The 19,872-nt window shown below is 35.0% G+C and overlaps 1 protein-coding gene across 2 annotated transcripts in view; it reads right to left on the reverse strand.

Moving 5' to 3' along the window:
• Gpc6 (glypican 6) overlaps positions 1-19,872 on the reverse strand; it is a 1,048,357-nt gene that overhangs the window by 342,631 nt on the left and 685,854 nt on the right. For both annotated transcript variants that reach the window (XM_058582789.1, XM_046454952.2), the window contains exon 4: positions 2,442-2,607. In XM_058582789.1, the coding sequence (XP_058438772.1) occupies positions 2,442-2,607 (166 nt within the window). The remainder of the gene's footprint in view (positions 1-2,441; positions 2,608-19,872) is intronic.

Genomic DNA, 19,872 nt, shown 5'->3' on the forward strand with positions numbered 1-19,872 from the left:
ATACCAACTGAATTCTAAATAGCTATTAATCACTTTCAATCAATTCTTGGCAATGTAAAGATCATGATGATGTGCCTCCGACATAAGTCTTGTTTTTATTGACAGTTGGTTGTCTGCCACTGTTAACGTTTTAGATGAGCACATAATAATTAAAGAAAAAATTCACAAAATGTATAAACTGGGATGTTCATGTAGCACACACAACTGACAGCAACAGGAGAGAAGCCTTTAATGAAGATGCCAGGACTCTGGGAATGATGGGCTGCAGGTGCTAACCAGAGAGAGGCTATTATACATAATTTTTGCTGGATTACCAATTTGCTCACTGATTTTTTGTGGCCGCACTGGTGAACACTGTAACGCTGCCATCTTAGAGGAATCTGTGTTGCAAATGGAGTTGGCACTTTTGACTTATTCATATAATAAATGTGTGAACTAACACTCTGCAACCAGATGAGTATTAGCAAGAACATGTTCTGCTCTATAATCTAGGTTGGTGGTTTATTCTCAATGCCATAGCAAAACCAGGAGAAAGAAAACTGGAAGAATTTTCTCAGAGACTTCTAGGACTAATTAAAAAAAAAAAATAGATGAAGAACTGATTTGAAACACATTCTCGTAGGATCCATTATCACTTCCACTTTCCATTAAGGTACAACCAACACGTGGTGGGTTCGCGTTTTCATTTTTATGTCAAATGGTTTTTCAGATATTCAATTTCACCTCCAGTTGGCATGTAGGTAACCCAGCTGATTAAAAGTATAAGGATTTGCTTTATGTTAAAATAGCCAATCAGCATTAAGAGAAAGAAGTCAATTAAGAAGTCACTCTTCTTACAATTTCAAAGGTGAATATTCTCATTCATTACCATGACCTTCTTTACATAACAAAATCTACTTAACTCACTTTCAGTAATAAATCTCAGGCTGACCAAGACAATGCTAGGATTTAGGGCAATCTCAATCAGAAAGCTTAAATGATCTATAAGACTCCAAAGGATGCTATGAGCTTTAATCTGGCTTAAAAATATGCAAATCTTTTTAGATTTCTTGATTAGATTCCTTTTTATTTCATTATTTGGGTACCCTGTCTTTTCTAAAGTTAATCTAAATCTTATATCAGAGGTCAAGTTTATTCTGATTTTCTATTTATAACTTCTTCAAACATTTTAGTGAAGGACAAGAATCTTAGCAAAGAATTGTGTTATTTTGAGTTAGAACTCTAACGATTCTTTTTTTTTTAAAGCTCTTGTTTTTCAAATAAAGTAGTCTAAAATCATATATAGAGATTCTGTCCCGCCACGGAAGGGAGAGAGAACAGCAATTCACTATTCTCTCTGAAATGATTCAGAGATTTAGTTGGGTGACTTCCAACTTAATCTACTCACACTAATATCTATTTTCTTCAACTTTAAAGCCCTTTCCTCTGGCCTTCTTAAGCAAAATAACGAGCTATCCAGTGGGTTTCATTGCCAAGGCCGAATGCCTGTAGCCCCAGCAAGTCTGTGCAGAGTGAGCTTAGCTTTCTGTGGATCCTGACACATCTTAGATCTTTTTCCTGTCCTACCAAATCTCGGATGTCAGAAGATTCTGCTGGTGCCTTCTGGTTTAGAGGTTTGTATCAAGGATGAAGGCCCTTGGAGTCTGATGAATGCCACTGCTATTTTCACCTCTCTGCTCGTCACTCTGTAATTGCAGTAAATGCAATTGAAAGTACTTTTATTTGAAGGCCATTTGACAGAGGGGGAGAAAACACATTTACTCTTTCAAGGCCTGTGTATTTTCCTGGGAGAAGCCTGCCTATAAAATTTGTCCTTTTATCCTTGGATAGCTATTTGGGAAATATCTCTGGGCAATGCCACCTCCTGACTGATTTCTGCAACTGGAGAACAGAGCCATGATTCACAGCCCTTCCTCTGCACCTCCACCTCCTCTCCTCCTGCCTTCTCAAGACTGGAAGGTCTTTCAAGGCCCGTGTTCTTGAATCTTTCTTTTCCCCAGAAAGTTTGCATGTTTTAGCCAGAGTATTGAACTATCTTCACTGTAGAAGTTTAAGAAAGGAATTGTTTCCTAAGATCAGCGGCTAAGTTGAGGTAACAGAAATAAAAGAGAGTACTGTGAATAGGGTTTTTTTTTCAAGTTTTTTTCTAACGGGTCCCTTCTTGCAGGAGCTCGCTGACATTCAACAAGATGACTTTCATCGTCATGGGAGCGATTCACTACTTGAACACAGCTGACGCATGCATACCCAACAGGACTGTCCCATGCAAAACGCAGGAAAGTCTTACTTTTGCAGGATTAAAGAAAAATAAGACAATGTTTATAATTTGCTAAAAGCTGTCTTTAGTCTCAAGTCATCATCCTTTCTGACCTGCCCATCAGGCATCACAGACATTACTATTTTCACATCTCAGTTTCCGGGTCTGTTTAAATGTTTCTTACCTATAAACAGATTCCACTCCGTGTCCAGATCGGCCTGATTCGCCAGGCAGCCTTTCATGACATTGAGGCAGTAGTTGTTGCACGGTCTCACAGCCGGAAGGCCTCGACAGTATGGGCAGTACAGCATCTTCATGAGGGCACGGATGCACCCGGGGGTGGGGCTGACCTGCAGGTGTATCACAGAAAAAGAGAAAATCAGAAATGAGAAGGATGAGGGGAGGAAAAAGGAAGTCATTTTCTCCTTTTTAACAAAACCAAGCAAAATGTCTCTGATAAACCTCAAAGAGTTGAGCACAGTACTAAAGAGATGATAAGAACCTTTACCCTTTTGAATTCTTGCTCTTGAAGCCAGTCACTTCCCATTAAATACTTCTGCTCAACAAAGTAATATCATTTTTTTTGGAAATGTCCCTGTCAACATTTTGATATCAATGCCGCTGCAATGCAGTCCTAAACCTTAGACTCTGCCCACTGCAATAGAATGTGGAATTATAAAATGCATGTGAAAGCAATTTGCCAAGTTAAAAGCCCTGTAAAAATGTAGGTATTATTAAAGTTTAATGTGACACCTTTAGAAACGTTTCCAACTGGTTACCTGACCCTTTCTAAAGGAGGCTGGCAGATATACTTCCTTTGTACATAACTTTTTTGAAAGGATCAATATCAACCTGTCTGGGATTTCTAAGATCCGGGACTGCTTAGAAGCAATTGGAACTGTTAACATATCATCTTCAGGCATTTGCCACTGGGAATTTCTGGAAAATTTGTGGAAAATGGACACTGTATGGAATGCAAGCAGAAACCCTTACAGTAATTCTGAGGAGTTAGTAATCAACCAACAACGAACTGCTACTTACATGAGTCAGAAACACCACGCTCCTAAATGAATTGATTCTAAACCAATAAGGACTTTTAAAAATCCCATTAAAATTTCTAATTTGACTTCAAGGCCGATAAAAGTCAGTGTAGAACAACAAGAGCAAACAACACAGAAAGCTCTTTTTCATGACTTGATGTAAAATTATTTTCATATGTATTTGGTTGGTTTTACATTTTGCTGTACTTGTGTTCCAGATCTGAGAAAAAGCAGAACTAAACCTTCATCATTTGGACCTCTGTCAGAGTTGTGGTCTTGTCACATAGACTCTGGGTCCACAGACACCTACCTGACAAAATGGACATTCAGACGTAAAGCATAACACAGTGTAATGGTGGAACCGTAAGAAATATCTTCACATAGATGGACACTTTATTAATTTCAGTAGCTCCTTCCCATCATGCTGTTCTTCATGTAGAAGTGAAACCTGGAGAGTTTATTGTAAGCCCTTGGCTCTGTTACATTCTCTCTCTCTTTTTATGGTGGGTGGATGGGTACCAGGGATTGAACTCAGGGGCAGTCAACCACTGAGCCACATCCCCAGGCGTATTTAGAATTTTATTTAAAGACAGGGTCTGAGTTGATCAATGCCTCGCTTTTGCTGAGGCTGGCTCTGAACTCGAGATCCTCTTGTCTCAGCCTCCTGAACCCCTAGGATTATAGGCATGTACCACTGTGCCCACTCTGTTAGAGTGTCTTAATTTTACACCGTGCATTGGCAACATCCCTGAGACATTATTTTAGGAAAGGAAGTGCTTTCTTTATTGATTGACTTAGACACCAAAATTTCCAGTCATTCTTTTGAGATTATTTTTTTGAGTTTTCTTTGAAATTTTTATGAAAATTTTCAAACACAGACAAGTTGAAAGACTTTTATAGTAAACGCCATATCCCCACTCTTAAATTGAACGATGTACCTTTCTTTCATTTACTTTTTCCACAATCTATCCAAACCTTCTATTCATCCATTAATACATCTTATTTTTAAAAATATTTATTTTTTAGTTGTAGTTGGACACAATATCTTTATATATTTATTTTTTTGTGGTGCTGAAGATCGAACCCAGGGACTCACATGTGCTAGGAAAGTGCTCTACCACTGAACTACAACCCCAGCCCAATGCATCTTGTTTTTAATGTCAAGGTCATTTCTCTTATTATGCATTCCAGAGTAAATCCTCTTGGTTTTTACATTAGATGCTAATTTATTATTGACTTGAATTAAAGAGAATCAACATGATCAACACAAGCAAGTCAATGCATTAAGTACCTAAAGTGAAAGAAGTAAATAAAATTGCATTCTTTATAAAGGTATTTGTAGAATGGCCTCATATTCATTAATTCTAAAACTTAATATTTCAACAACATAAAAACACCAAAAATGGAACAGAAGTGAGAAATCTGGTGACTTTCTTTTGAGGACACATTAGTGCCATAATTTCACCTTCTTTGGATTGGCTATTTTATTGAGAATGCCAACTTTTATGCACAATTGAGCAGAATTGTTTAAAAATTTTCTCTGAGCCACAAGCATCCCAAGCAATCAACAAAACTTCAGAAGAAAAATTCTGTATTGCTGTATACTATATTAGTGTGGACTTTCAAATTCTTACCCGTTTTTCTAATTTGGCATAGTTATAAGCTTTCCTTGTAAGATTTTATTTTACAGAGTTTTGTTTTTCATAGCTCTGCAATTTCCCGCCTGCTCCATATGCTTGTCTCTGGAGACACACCTGCTTTCCCTCCAGTTGACTAAGCCATCTCCTCCTTTGACTGCTGGGTTTCTAATTTTCTTGCCATTTGTATTGTGTGTCACCTTGCTTCTCCTTACTCAGTGTCCCAGTATAAACCTGGAACACTTGTCAATATTAGGGGTGCAAATTGGAGATCTCTGGGGCAGCCTCACCTGTCCTGTTCATCATTATAACCTTTACCATGAGCACAACACGCACATTGTATAAGGTATTATGCTTAGGAGCTAGCAACTCATTAAGTGCTTTGTGATTGACCTATTATGTTTCCCAATCTCTTGGCCATACTAACATTCAAAGACACACACACACATACACACACACACACAAGATGGCTTTATACATCTTAGTATTCAAGTGCAGCTTTTTAACTTTGCCATCAAAGGCTATTGGTTGGATTAATTCCAAAGCTTTGTTATTTTTTAAAAATTATATTGGAACCAGTACAATTTTCTCAGTCTGACATTTCAGAAGAGTCTCCAACTCAGAGTAGCAACCAACAGAGAAAATTGAGCAGCCTTAATAACCTAAGAGAAAAATGTTGTTGAAGTTAAGTGTGGGTCCCTGAGCACTTTTGGAAATGACATCCTTCTTGGTCAAATAAAGGGCATTTGAAGAAGAAAAGAGAGTGAGGGGATCAGAGTTGAAGCTTTTATGTTCACACAAGACATTTTTTGAGCTTACACAACTGCATGCCTGAATTAAAATGTAAAAATTATCACTTCACAATGAAGACTTTTAGAAGCCAGCTTCTGAGGAGAAGGCTGTTCCAAAGGCCAATTATGTGAAGGGTAACTTCTATTTTTAATAGTGTTTTATCATTGTATTACAACTACTATTCAAAAAATTGTTTTATTTTTTATTTTTAAAAATATTTAAAAATATTTTAAAAAATATTTTTAAATATTTTGATGGACCTTTATTTTATTCATTTATTTATATGCGGTGCTGAGAATTGAACCCAGTGCTTTATTTTCAAATTAATATAGACTCACATGAAGCTGAAGAAATAGTAAAGAAATAGTAAAGTCATGGGTACCCTTCCTTCGAAGGCAAGATCCTACCCAGCTGTACTATGATATCAAGTTGAAGGGATGGACATTATTACATTGCTGCTAACCGATCCATAGATCTCCACAGTTTTCATTTTTTTAAAACAGTGTACCTCTGTGTGTGCACACACAGTTCTATGCAGTTTTATCCCATGTACAGATTTGTGTCACTACCACAACATATATAACCATTCTGTGAGTACTGTGATACCTCTACCTCATGATCTGTCCCTGTCACCTGGCAGCCACCAATCTATTTCTCATCTGTATGATTTTGTCATTTCAAGAATGCTATATAAATGGGATAATCTGGTATGTAACCTTTTGACTTTGGCTTTCTTTTTCTCACTAAGCATAATGCCCTGATCCGCACAAGTTCTTTCATGCATTAATAGTACATCCTTTTTTATTGCCAAGTAGTATCCCATTGTTGGCTATCCAGAGTTTTTAAACTATTCACCCACTGAAAAATAACTGGGTTGTTTCTAGTACTTTGTTAGTGGGCATAAAATTGCTATGAACTTCCATGTACAGGTTTTTGCATGAGCCTAAGTCTATCTTTTTAGAACTAAGTACTAAGAGTATAAATGATAGTTCATAACATCAGTACAATGTATAGTTTTATAAGAAACTGTCAAGTATTTTCTAGAGTGTCTGTATCAGTTTACATTTCCAACAGCGATCCGTGAGAGATCCAGTTTTTTTCTACATCCTTGTCAGTATTTGAGTGGTCACTGGTTTTGTTTTTTAAATTTTAACCATTCCTATATGTATATCATCTATTTGAATCTTATTGTGATTTTTTCCTCTGGATAATGCCTACCAGCATTCTAACCTGAATGGGTTCCAATTAATATCAGATCACCAATCATTCACTAGCAAGTCTCTGGACATATGCAAAAATTTCAAAGTTTGAAATATAAATAAATCTGTACATTTAGCAAAACCAACAGAATAGAAAACTCACAAATTTTAAAAGCTAATAACATCTCAGTCACACATTTGTAAATTTTATGAATCATCAGGAAAAAAATTCTTACTATAAAAATTTGTTCTTTTAGCAACAACAAAGAATACAATCTCTTTTGAAGAATGAAGTGTTGAAATGATCCTTTTAGCTTGGTGTTGCAAATTTTTGTTCTGTTTGAAAAGCACAGTTGTGGCTTCCCAGATATTCGAGGTAGACTGGGAAATACACTTGCATAAAATCATACATGTATGATGATTTCTTTTGTACTTATTTGAGCTCTCACCTGACATTCACGACCCTTTACCAAGAATGTGCAATATTAGAAGAAAAAAAGTGGTCAGTGGCCACTCTGCTCTCATACCACTCTTGGAAAAAGGAAAAAAGTTTTTGAGTCAACTGAGTAAGATTTCTGTGATTTCTGACATTTTGGGTTTAGTCTTATTTTAACTTCTGCTGCTATTTGTGTATAATCAATCACTTATAAATGGTCATTTAATACTTAATATTATAATTGACAATGATAATACAATTGATAACCTTGAACAATAACTGAAAAGTAAATAAAGTAGTGTAAAAATACCTGAGCTCTTACTCTGAAACCTTATGGCTGTGCTGATGAGTTTATTTGTTTGTTTATTTGTTTTTGAAGGTTAGAGCCTGACACATTGGAATATGACCAGACATACAATAAAGAGCACAATAAAGCCATATTGAAAGAGAGGACAAAAGCTTATCTACCTGGCTAGTCAGTCAGATATGTCAAAATGTTATAGCAAATGATTCTTATGTTTTATAAATGGGATATGAAACATGGCATATACTTAGCCTTATAATAGCAATTCATTTCAGGCTTCTCATATAGTGAAGATTTCTGTATTTGGACCAATATTCATACACTGGTGCTCACATTAGCAATTCCTAGTCAGGGTAAAATAAGACTGTCTCTTAAGTTACTAAAAATCAGGGAAACACAGGAAAGTCATAAATCTGTATGTACACACAGGGTACATACACCCAGAAAGGGCTCCCTTGCATGGGAGTCACATGACTTAAACAAATAAACCCATCTGTCTTTACCTCTCCAAGGATAAACAAGCCAGTGCAAGTGAGTTATGTACCCAGAATAAATTCTCAATGTGATTTCAAGTAAGAGCTGATGCCATCTCCCACACTTTCTGATGTACAGTTATATTAAACAATGAGACATTTCTGTTCACGATCTTGATATCTCCAGAAGGGTTTTCTGGAGCCTTCAAGTATGATTAAATTGCATTCAAGTTAATTTTCATGTTAAGTAATTTCAATTATAATTCTTTAACCATCAGTAACATGTAAATAGGCTTTGTAGTAAGCTCGTGGGGATTTAAATTTCTACATATGAGGGGCCAGGGTGGGCAGCATAAGGGAACTCAGGACAGGAAGCTTGGCACAGAACTGGGACCCAGGCAGGGCCTGGCAGGATGGCTCCTGAGGGAAGCCGTGCATGAAGATGAGGTACAGCACAGGAGTGGAAAGGCAGGGAGGGCCAGGCACAGTGGCCTCTTCACTCAAGAAATTATGAAGCTAGCACAAAAGATGACAGAATCAACTTTTCCCAACTCTGGAATATACTAAAAACTTACAGCAGCCAGGAGAATACTTACTCTAGAGAAGAGACTGCTAAGTTGAAGCTTAGATGCATTGCTAAAGCTCACATCTTAAGGAATTTAAAACATTGCAATCAAAGTATTTTGTCTGACCACAGTGGAATCAAAGCTAGGAATCGATAACAGGAGACAACTATAAAATTCACAAATATGTGAAAACTAAATCATATGGTCTTATACAACAGCAGGTTGAAGAATAAATCACCAGGGAAGTTAGAAATCACATAGATGAGGGAAAACGAAAATACAACATGCCAAAATACATAGCCATAAATGCCTACATTGAAAGAGAACAAAAATCTTAAATCTTTGATCTAATGTTATACCTTAAGGAAGGAGCTAAAGAAAGAAAACAGGATGTAGGGTAAGAGACAGGGAAGGCACTGGAGGCTGCCCTGGTGAATGAAATAAGCTGGACCAGGAAGTCAAATGTTGAATGTTTTTCTCTAATACGCAGATGCTAGACCAAAATGAAGAGGGAGAAAAATAGATAAAGTGGTGGGGAGGGGGAATGGGTCCATGAAAACAAGAGATCAGTGGAATAGAGGAAGAGATCTGAGGTGGGAGAGGAGGGATGGGGAAAGGGAAGAACAGTGGGGTTAATCTGATGAAACTTTGCTATGTACATATATGGATATACCACAGTGAGTCTCATCTTTACATATATCCACAAGACTCTAGTCAAAAAGAACTGTAAATAGACAGAAGAAAGATCAGTAGAATAGATGGGTACTGGGGACTGAATTGGTACAAACTGTATTCCATGCTTGCAAGATTATGTCAAAATAAACCCTAATATCATGTGTAACTCAAACTGATTTCAAGAAGAAAAAGGAGAAGAAAGCTAACCCACAGCTAGCAAAAGGAAGTAAATGAATAATAATAATTTTAAAAAGCAAAGAAAAAAACAGAGAAGTTCAACGAATCCATCAGGTGTTTCTTTGAGAAGATTAACAAAATTGATAAATCTTTAGGTAGAACAACAACAACAACAACAAAACAACAAATACAAAAAAAAAAAAAAAACAGGAAAAAGAAACCAGTGAAGACATTCCTACTAACCTTACATAGATTTAAAACATGATGATATAAAAAATACTATAAACAACATGCTGCAGGAGTAGAATAGCTTGCTCCCAAAATGCATACCCACTTAGAACCTACAAACATGAACTTGTTTGAAGATAGCATCTTAGTAGATATAAATAAAGTGAGGGTTGAGATAAAACCATACTTGATTAAGGGACCAAAATCTAACTAGTGTCCTTAGACCAGGACACATAGAGACACCAAAGAAGGCGAGGTGAGATGGAGGCAGAGGCTGGAGTGGTGCCTCTCAAGCAAGGACACCCAGGAATCCTGGCAGCCAGCCACGAAAAGCTGGGAGGGAGGCATGAACCATCTCCCCTCCTAGCAGCCACAAGAAAATGCCTCGATTTCTGATTTCTGCTCCTGACCTTGATCTCTGACTTCTAGCCATCTGAACTAGGAGTTCATTAACTTCTGTTGCCATAAACAACCCAGTTTGTGGGAACATTATGCATAAGCCAACAAATTAGATAACCTTTTTTTTATTACTAACACTTTTTATGGTTTTATTTTTTTTGTTTGTCTTAAATAGTGATTTATTTATTTATTTATTTTTCTTTTTTTATTATTAGTTGTTTAAAACATTAGAAAGCTCTTGACATATCATATTTCATACATTTAATTCAAGTGGGTTATGAACTCCCATTTTTACCCCATATACAGATTGCAGAATCGCATCGGTTACACATCCACGTTTTTACATATTGCCATACTAGTGTCTGTTGTATTCTGTTGCCTTTCCTATCCTCTACTATCCCCCCTCCCCTCCCCTCCCCCCATCTTCTCTCTCTACCCCATCTACTGTAATTCATTTCTCTCCCTTGTTTTTTTTTTTACCCTTTTCCCTAACTTCCTCTTATATGTAATTTTTTATAACAATAAGGGTCTCCTTCCATTTCCATGCAATTTCCCTTCTCTCTCCCTTTCCCTCCCACCTGTAACCTTGATAAAGTGGACAAATTCTTAGAGACACAACCTACAAGACTGAACCAGGAAGTGATAAAAAACACAAATAGATGTGTAACAAATAAAGAGATTGTGATTCTGCAATCTGTACCATCAGAAAAATGAGAAATTACATCCCCATTGATTCAAATGTATGAATTTCCAAGATCATTGTAATGTCATATGTAGCTAATAAAAAAGAGAGAGAGAGATTGAGTCAGGAAAAAAAATCCATCCCCTCAAAAACAAAACAAAATGAACAAAAAACAAAAACAAACTTCCAGTCCAGATGGCTTCCCTGGTAAATTTACCAAACATTAAAGAAGAATTGTCCAACATCCTTCTTAAACTATTTGAAAACAGAAGATGAGGGAAGATTTCCTCACTCAGACTAAGAGGCCAGCACTACCTAATACCAAAGCTAGAGAACAAATAAGGAAAGCAATCTATGGACCAAAACATCTTACAAATGCAGATTAAAAGAATCCTCAACAAAATACTAGCATGGCAAATTTAATAGCATATTAGAAAGATTACACTCCATAACTAACTGGGATTTATTCCAGGAAAGCAAAGGTAGTTCAAAATAAGAAAAACTGGTGAATATATTACATTATATTAATAGAAAAAAGGGGAAAAATATGTGGCTAGACTAACTGAAAAATTTATGGGTGGGGGAGGTGACTTTTTTATTTTCTAGAAGAAAAGACATTTGACAAAATCCAACACACTATCATGAAACACCAAACAACAAAGAATAAAAGGGAACTTTCTAAACATGATCAGCACCACTTATGAAAACCACAGCTAACATCATACTCTGAAAAACTGCAAGATTGCTCCCTATGTTCAGGATGTGACAAGCAGCTCTTAATTCACCACTATTATTCAACTTCATGTTGAAATTCTAGCCAGTAATTAAATAAGAAAAAAATAGCAGGCATCCACACTGGAAAAGAAGAATTAAACTATCTCTATTCCCAGATGACATGAGCCTATATATATGAAATCCCAAAGCAGCTCTATACAACAAACAAAAACTATAAGAGCTCATGAATGAATCCAGCAAAGTTTCAGGGTAACATATCAACACATAAAATCTGTTGTGTTTTGTATGCCAGCAATGAGCAATCTGAGAAGGAAATTAAAAAAAAAAACATTTCCTTGGCATCCAGAATAATAAATACCTATGCCTAGGGATAATTTAACCAATAATTTAACACACTTTTACTCTTAAAATTATAAAACTTTGTTGAAAGGAATTATAAAAGACAAATAAATGGAAAGATGTTTCATGTTCATGGATTAGAAGATTTGATATTGTATTAATATTATTCAAAAGAATAAATTTATAGATTAATTACAATCTCTACCAAAATTCTAACAATTTTTCCTTGAAGAAATGGGAAAAAGTGATATTTAAATTCACACGGAATTATAAGGGGCCCAAATAGTCAAAACAAACTTGAAAAAATGGAGAACACTTACTTACTTATTTCAAAACTCACTTTAAAACTAAAGTGGTCAAACTGCTGGCATTATCCTGTAATGCCACTCTTGGGTACATATGCAAAAGAATTTAAAACAGGTTCTCTTTTTTTTTTAAAGATTTTTTTTCTCTTTTTTTTTATTGGTTGTTCAAAACATTACAAACCTCTTGACATATCATATTTCAAAACAGGTTCTCAAAGAGATATTTACCTTCCTATATTCACCACAGTCTTATTTGCAAAGGCTAAGAGGTAAGAACAACTTAACTTCCATGGATGGAATAAATGTATAAATGGAATATTATTTTAGCCTCAGAAAGAAGGAAATCCTATAATAAGCTGTAATATGGATTAACTTGAAGACATTATGCTCAGTGAAATAAGCTTGTTGGAAAAATACAGTGTGGAATATCTAAAGAAGACTAACTCATAGCATAGAGTAGAATGGTGGTTTTAGGGGGTTTGGGGGTGGGAAAATGGGAGGTTGCTATTCAATGGATATAGAAATTTAGTTGTGTAGAATAAAAATATTCTAGAGATGTGCTCTACAACAATGTGCATATAGTTAATGATACTATACTAAAAAGTTTTTAGAGTAGATCTCATGTCCTATGTATTTTATACACCACCACAATGGTCCTGGCAAAAGGATAGACTTATAGATCAGTGAATTAGTACTTAGGAATAAGAAGTGAATCCATACCTTTAAGTTCAATTGATTTTCAACAAAGTGCAAAGACCATTAATTGGAGGAAAAGAACAGTCTTGTCAACAAATTGTATTGGGACAATGGGATTCCACATGAGAAAGAATGGAGGTGGTCCCTGCTTCATGACACATACAAAAATAACTCAAAATGGAGCCATGATTTAAATGTGAGAACAAGAGTTAAAAAATGTTTCAAGAAATATGGGGTGAATCTTCATGATCTTGGGTTTGGCAATGGATTTTTAGATGATACTATTAAAAAACTAGATAACTATTCTTTTGTGTGAGTAGTTCAAAGGACATTATCAAGGAAGTAGAAGGACAACCTACAGATAGGAGAAAATATTTACAAATCATATATCTGATAAAGGTCTAGTATCAAAAAATATATATGCGTGTGTATATATGAACTCTATACATATATAAACTCCTACAACTCAACACAGAGAAGATAAACAACTCAATAAAAATCCAACAAAGGACATGAATAGACATTTTTCCACATATGATATGTAAAAGTCTAACAGACTCATGAAAAGATGCTCAATATCATTAGTTAGTAGGGAAATGCAAATTAAAATGAGATACTTTTTTATATCACTACAATGGCTAAAATAAAAGACAGATGATAACAAGTGTTGGTACAGATATAGAGAAATTAGAACCCAAAAATATTGCTAATGGAATGGAGAAGGGTGTAGTAACTGGGTTCTTTAAAAAGTTAAACCTAGAACAACCACATGGTTCAGCCATTTACTCCTTATTATATGCCCAAAGAAATGAAGGCATATACCACAATAAAATTTGTACATAAATATTTATAAAATCATTGCTAATAATTCCAAACTGGAAACAACTCAAATTGTCCATCAACTGATTAATGGATCGACACAATGTGGTATATCTGTACAATTCAAAGGAATAAAATTCTGATTTATGCTGCATCAAGGAAGAACTTTGAAAGCATCATACTGAGTTGATGTAAGCCTGTCACAGATGATCACAGTTGACTCTGTTTATAATATCCAGAACAGGCATAAGCACAGTGACAGAAAATTGGTGGTGGTTGCCAGGGGCTGGAGTGAAGGAGGAGTGGGAGCAGGGGTGGGGCTGGAGAGTGCCTGCTGATGGGTACAAAGTTTACCTTTCCTGTGATGAACATGCTCTAAAATTAGATTGTGGAAGCACTGGTGGTCGTCAACTCTGTAAATATGATAAAAATTCTTTTGACATCTTCACTTTAAGATTGATGGTTGGTAAAGTGTATCTCAAGAAAGCTATTTGAAAGAGAGAGATGAACCTTTAACAAATGAATTCCTACTCCCATATTTATAAGCAGAATGGGAAGCAGGCCTGGGGATGTAGTTCAATGGTAGAGCATGTGCTTACCATGGACAAGGCCAGGTTCTATGCTCAGAACAACAACAACAACAAAAGGGGATTTCAGGGACAGCTACACAATGCTTTGTCACTAACTAAAGGCTGTGTTTAGGGATGTAGTTTTACAAAAAAAAAAAAACAAAAAACCCTTAATATTAATCATGAGTTATATGATATCAAAAGCTATTGGATGTGCATGACCTGAAATGGTAATTAATATTGTCTCTTTCAAGAAGTCACCCATTATTTCAGTGGTTGCTAATGGTCTGGAAGAGATGAATTTCCATGCGTACACACGATAAAGCTTTGGGCCTTCTATTTAGTTTGAATACTGATTAAAATATGCATGCTCCAAGACTATCTTCTCTTCATCTTGTATCATTGAGAGTGAACAAGGATAAGAAAGGAAACAATTATGAATTGTAAATCAGAGCCAGAAGGAAAAATGTTCTCTACATGGATGACAAATGTTTTTAGTGCCGCTGTGATAAAAATTCAGTCTATTTTTAAAAAAATTAATTTACTTATTAACCAGAAACCACCCCTAAAAAGCACAAGGTTTATGAAGCATTTGCAAGTCATGAAATGATGACTGAACTTTCTGGATCTGGGAGAAAAGGAATGGGCATCATTTGCGTACCTAATAACCATAACTGCAGGATTTCCAAAGCCAAGTTTAAGTGACATCAATGTTGTAGAACACTTCAAAACAAATCCAAGACGTGGGGAATAAGTTAAGTTCTATGTCAATTCTTGCAAATCCTATGTTAATATCTGTCATATTTTGTCATAAATTCAATGTTTCCTCCATCCAATTGCTATATTTGGTTGTATTCCTAAAAACATAAATAAAACTGCCATAGAAGTCAGTAAACGTATGTTATTATTCACTCAATAAACTGGAATAGTTCCAAATAGCACTTAAATAAATTATATGCATACACACACACACACATACACACACACACATGGATGAATATTATTCATCCATTAGAATGAAATAGCTTTTTCTGGTAGTTAAATACATATTTCAGAGGACTTTCTAATGTGTTTACCCAATAGAACACAACATCATTTTAATTTTACCTTACTGTACCATAATGAGGTCTTGGTGAAATTGCTTTTTATTTGGGCAGTCTGCTTGACATTCAGAATCTTACCCAATTGTAAATTTTCAAAACGTGAGCAGAGAATATGAAACAAGATCCCTAAGTATCTCATAGGGGAATAAATGTCTTCCTTAGTCAGAAATTATAGCTTAAATATTACTTCATTTAGAAGAAACTTTTTAGCAGTGATATTAAATATGAGTCACTGAATTGAGAATCCACTTTGCAAATGCTATGAACTTTCAGCCTCGGTACAGTAATATTAACAAACTTGTAATGTATCTGTCTATGTATATACCATCTGATTCTAAAATAAGGGGGTGTGTTTTCAAGAACATAAAAACAAAGCAGTCACTCAGGAGCAACTTCAAATGCTTAGGAAAAGTGACTCACATGATAAGAGGTGGATAATACTAAAATGTGCCTGATACACAAGGAACATTGACAAACACCACATTATGGTGCTTTGATAATCTCTGATGGACAATAAATGGATAGGAAATTTTTGTTAGTACTGTTTATTCACCACTATCTATCTGTTAATTCTTTTTGTGATGGTTGGGAAACACAGAGATAGTGAAGAGCCCCATTTTGTTAGGAATAGTCCAGGGGGAAATGCACCATAAGAAATTCTCACTGCTAAAACTCCAGAAGAATGGGAGCAGGGTCTGGGGTTGCGGTTCAGTGGTAGTGCGCCTGCCCAGCAGATGTGAGGCACTGAGTTCGATCCTTGGTACCATATAAAAATAAATAAAATAAAATGAAGGTATCATGAAAAAAATGGGAACAGACCTCAAGATGGAATATCAAGACCATGGAGAAACTATCACCTTGGAGTCTTCACCAATTTAACATTACCGTTAGTTTTATCTTAATTAAACATCTTCTAAGGACAACCTGACAAGAGCCTGTGGAGGATTATTATGCAAGATTTTATAAAAGGAATTACAGGGAGAATTTGTTGAAGGGTAATACCAAGAATGCTTCTCATTTTCCTGCATCAAGGTGCTATAAAAGATTGTTCCTCCAAATAATGCAGAGTCACTTGTATAATTCTCCAGTATCATAAGGGATTTACTTTGAAGGCTGAACAATTTCATTTGTAAGTTATAGGAAAAAGTAATATTACCTTATAGTAATTACTTTAAAAATGATCCTATGTAAGGAAAAGTGATTAGATTTTCTTGATGTCTTCTCCAACATTACCACAATTTTCCCCCAAGGAGGTCCTCTGAATTAAATGGCCCTGATGCACATGTTAAGACCACTATAAGTAAAAAGGAAGGGGCTATAAAGAAGTTAACTGAGAATGCTTATTGCCTATTATATCAATAAATATAATTTTATGTGACAGATTGTTAATTGATTCATAAACATTTTAGAAAACTTTAATATCATGTGTAGGTATTAAAGATATGATGCTCTTATCCATCTCTGTTGTAGCCACTGAGCCCTTGTTAGGAATATATCTCCCCTGGTTCCATTTTCCTATGAAAAATCCTATTAGATTTATGTTATTTCAATTCACATTGCCAATTTCAGGAATATCATCCATCATTAATTCCTATATTTAAAAATAATTCTATGAAACTACTGCTTAAGTTTTAGGTCAAAGCTCAAATGAAATATTAAGCATAATTTTATTGAGTTCTATAAACATTTTCCACATTGTGCTAGGTTCTACAGATTACTAAAAATATAATTTAAAATGTTCCCAAGGTTGTTGTGCTTAAACACGGATGTTGCATAGTTTACATGGTATAAAATCCTAATGGCACAATTAGCTTATTACATATTGTCATGGAAGTGCTAACACAAGAGGAGTTGTCCCCTTGACTACATATGGATCGTCATTTGGTAGTTAAATGTGCCACATATTATAAAATATGCCTTTCAGGACACTGATTTAAACTTCTAAAACTTACAAGACTTAATTCTATTACAGAGGGATCCTAGTTTGTTCAGAGAAAAAAAAATCTTAAATAAGGACAACAACTATATATTTACTACATATTTTGGTCAGAATTTTCCTGATCCTGGGGCTTCTGACGCTAATCTCTGGCTAAAATAGAAAAATATCAAATGTAATTATTGGACTAAGAAAGAACAATTAAATTAATCTTTTCAAGTCCTTCTTGAAGGAAGTGTTAAGGTTTTCTTTCCAAGTTTTTTCCACTGGCATTCTCTTTTTAAACTCCCCGCTCCCCAGATTACATCAGGAGAGCTGTGTTAGTCTAATGTGTTTGCCTTACAGACAACACATTTTCTTTTATAATGCACACAGATTATTTGTCCTTCAATTTTGGTTTGTTTTTGCAGGCTTTGAAGATATTTTAAATGATTCAAATGCTGTTTACTGTGCTAAAGGGAAAATGAATTGAGAGAACTCTGTAGAGCTTTATTTCTGCTGAAAATTTCTATCAAACTATGTAATAGCAATTCCAATAGCAATGCCAACTGAACTCCTTTGTCTTTGGTCAGAAATAGGTGTGTTAACAGGTAGTGATCCTGAGCATTAACGTCATATAGACCTGTACTGGAAAAAGGGTACTTTCTTCTCCACGGCCCTTCAGGCAACATGCATGACTCTGAACATGAGAGAATGGACTCCCATGTCCATTCTCTGCCCACAGATGGAAGATCTCAGGTACCACCAGTTGCTAGATGGAGACATACAGTTCCTGTGAGTAGGAAGCAGGAGGCCTGCTCGTGGCTACATGAGCAGACACAGTTTGAAGTGGAACCATTTCCACACCTTCAACTTCTCTATGATTTTTTTCCCTAAACTGATCAAAGGCTGAGCTTACAGCCAGAGCCACCTATTTCACTGTCAAAAGTCAGAGGAAAATATATCCTTCTCACCATCCTGAGTGAGGCACCATGCCAGAATGTACATACCTGAGAACCAGAAATTGGGGTGGGATGTTACAAAGAATTCAAAATATTATTATCCCCATAAAGAAGCGAATTATTTTAATGCCTAGGATCTTCTGTAAAGCAGATAGATTTTAATTTCTTTACTACCCACAAAATTAAAAAAAGGATGGAATCAAACCGTCAGCTGTTAGATTATTAAAAATAAGTTTTGAAGATAGCTATTATGTTATATTTGGCCGACAGCTTGGAAGACATTCAAATAATTGAGTGACTTTCCTATAATAACAACTCTTTTGTGCCAAGCTAACCATTTATTTGAATAATGTTTCTCAGCACATACTCAGTAAACATAGAAAGGAACAGAACTGATACAGAACTACTCTGTCCATAAGTAGCTGTCATCCAAAGACTTGAAAACTAATTTTGGGGTAAATACTATCATTTCCTTAAGGAAAGAACTTGCAAAATGACCTTATTTTTGAACTTTAATTATGAAAGAATGTATTTACATGATTTTAGTCCATTTAGTATTTGTAATAATTGCAATGATAGCTCAATCCCCAAGAAAAGGTTAGCACTTGGAGGTTACAGTTGTGGTCATTAAAAAAATGTATGTTCCTACTTTATATACATGCTTTGGTTTGCAGAAATGATAGTGTGGTTATTAAGCTTTTCAAGGTATAAGCATGTACTATATTAGCACAGATTTCTATAGGGAAATTAAGACAGAAATACATGTTCAGGAGAAAGAAAAACAACTGTTAAAGAAAAATTTGTTTATGCCTTCTTAAATGGATGATAATTACATATTTCTAAAATATTTATTTTTGTTTTATTGAACATATGTAAAAGAGTAATGTAATGATTTATTTTATCTAACAGTATTTATAATATTGTATAAAATATATTATTGCAATAAACTTACAATAAACACTTCAGATAACAACTTACCAAAGGTTCTTGAGCAAAAGTAAATTTTCAAAAATTATTTTAGGGAGGGCATAAATAAAAAATGGGAAGTACTATTTGAAGTAAAAAAAATTATTTTGGGATGTATATGGACAAAGACTTAAAGTGAGTTGAGAAAAATCTAAATAGCTGTGTTGTTTAGTGGGCTGGTATTATTGGTAATTTTTTCTTCTCTTTTAAGAGAGTTTAAGTCAATATTATCAAAATTGAATTTTTAAAATGTCAAGTTAGATGAATATATACAAAAAATAAATACTCCTTTAAACATAAAGAAAATAATTACATATGTTATTGCCATCATTTATCAAAATGAAAAGGGGATTAGTGCTTTTAATGTGCAGGAGATCCAGCTCTTCAGACATCGGACCCAAGCCTGCTCACAGGTCATTAAGGTTTAATGTAGCAATGGAAATTGTCTTAGTAATTATAAAAAAGAAATCTTCTAAGACCTGAAGGGATAAAAGGATGACAAGGACCCAACATATTATAATGATTTTTTAAAATATTTTTTTAGTTGTCTATATTTTTAGTTGTTGGATATTTATTTATTTATTTATATGTGGTGCTA

Source organism: Marmota monax, unplaced genomic scaffold (genome assembly GCF_021218885.2).
Source record: "Marmota monax isolate L192 unplaced genomic scaffold, Marmota_monax_Labrador192_F-V1.1 WCK01_AAM20220418_F8-fsc00026, whole genome shotgun sequence".
Taxonomy (NCBI): domain Eukaryota; kingdom Metazoa; phylum Chordata; class Mammalia; order Rodentia; family Sciuridae; genus Marmota; species Marmota monax.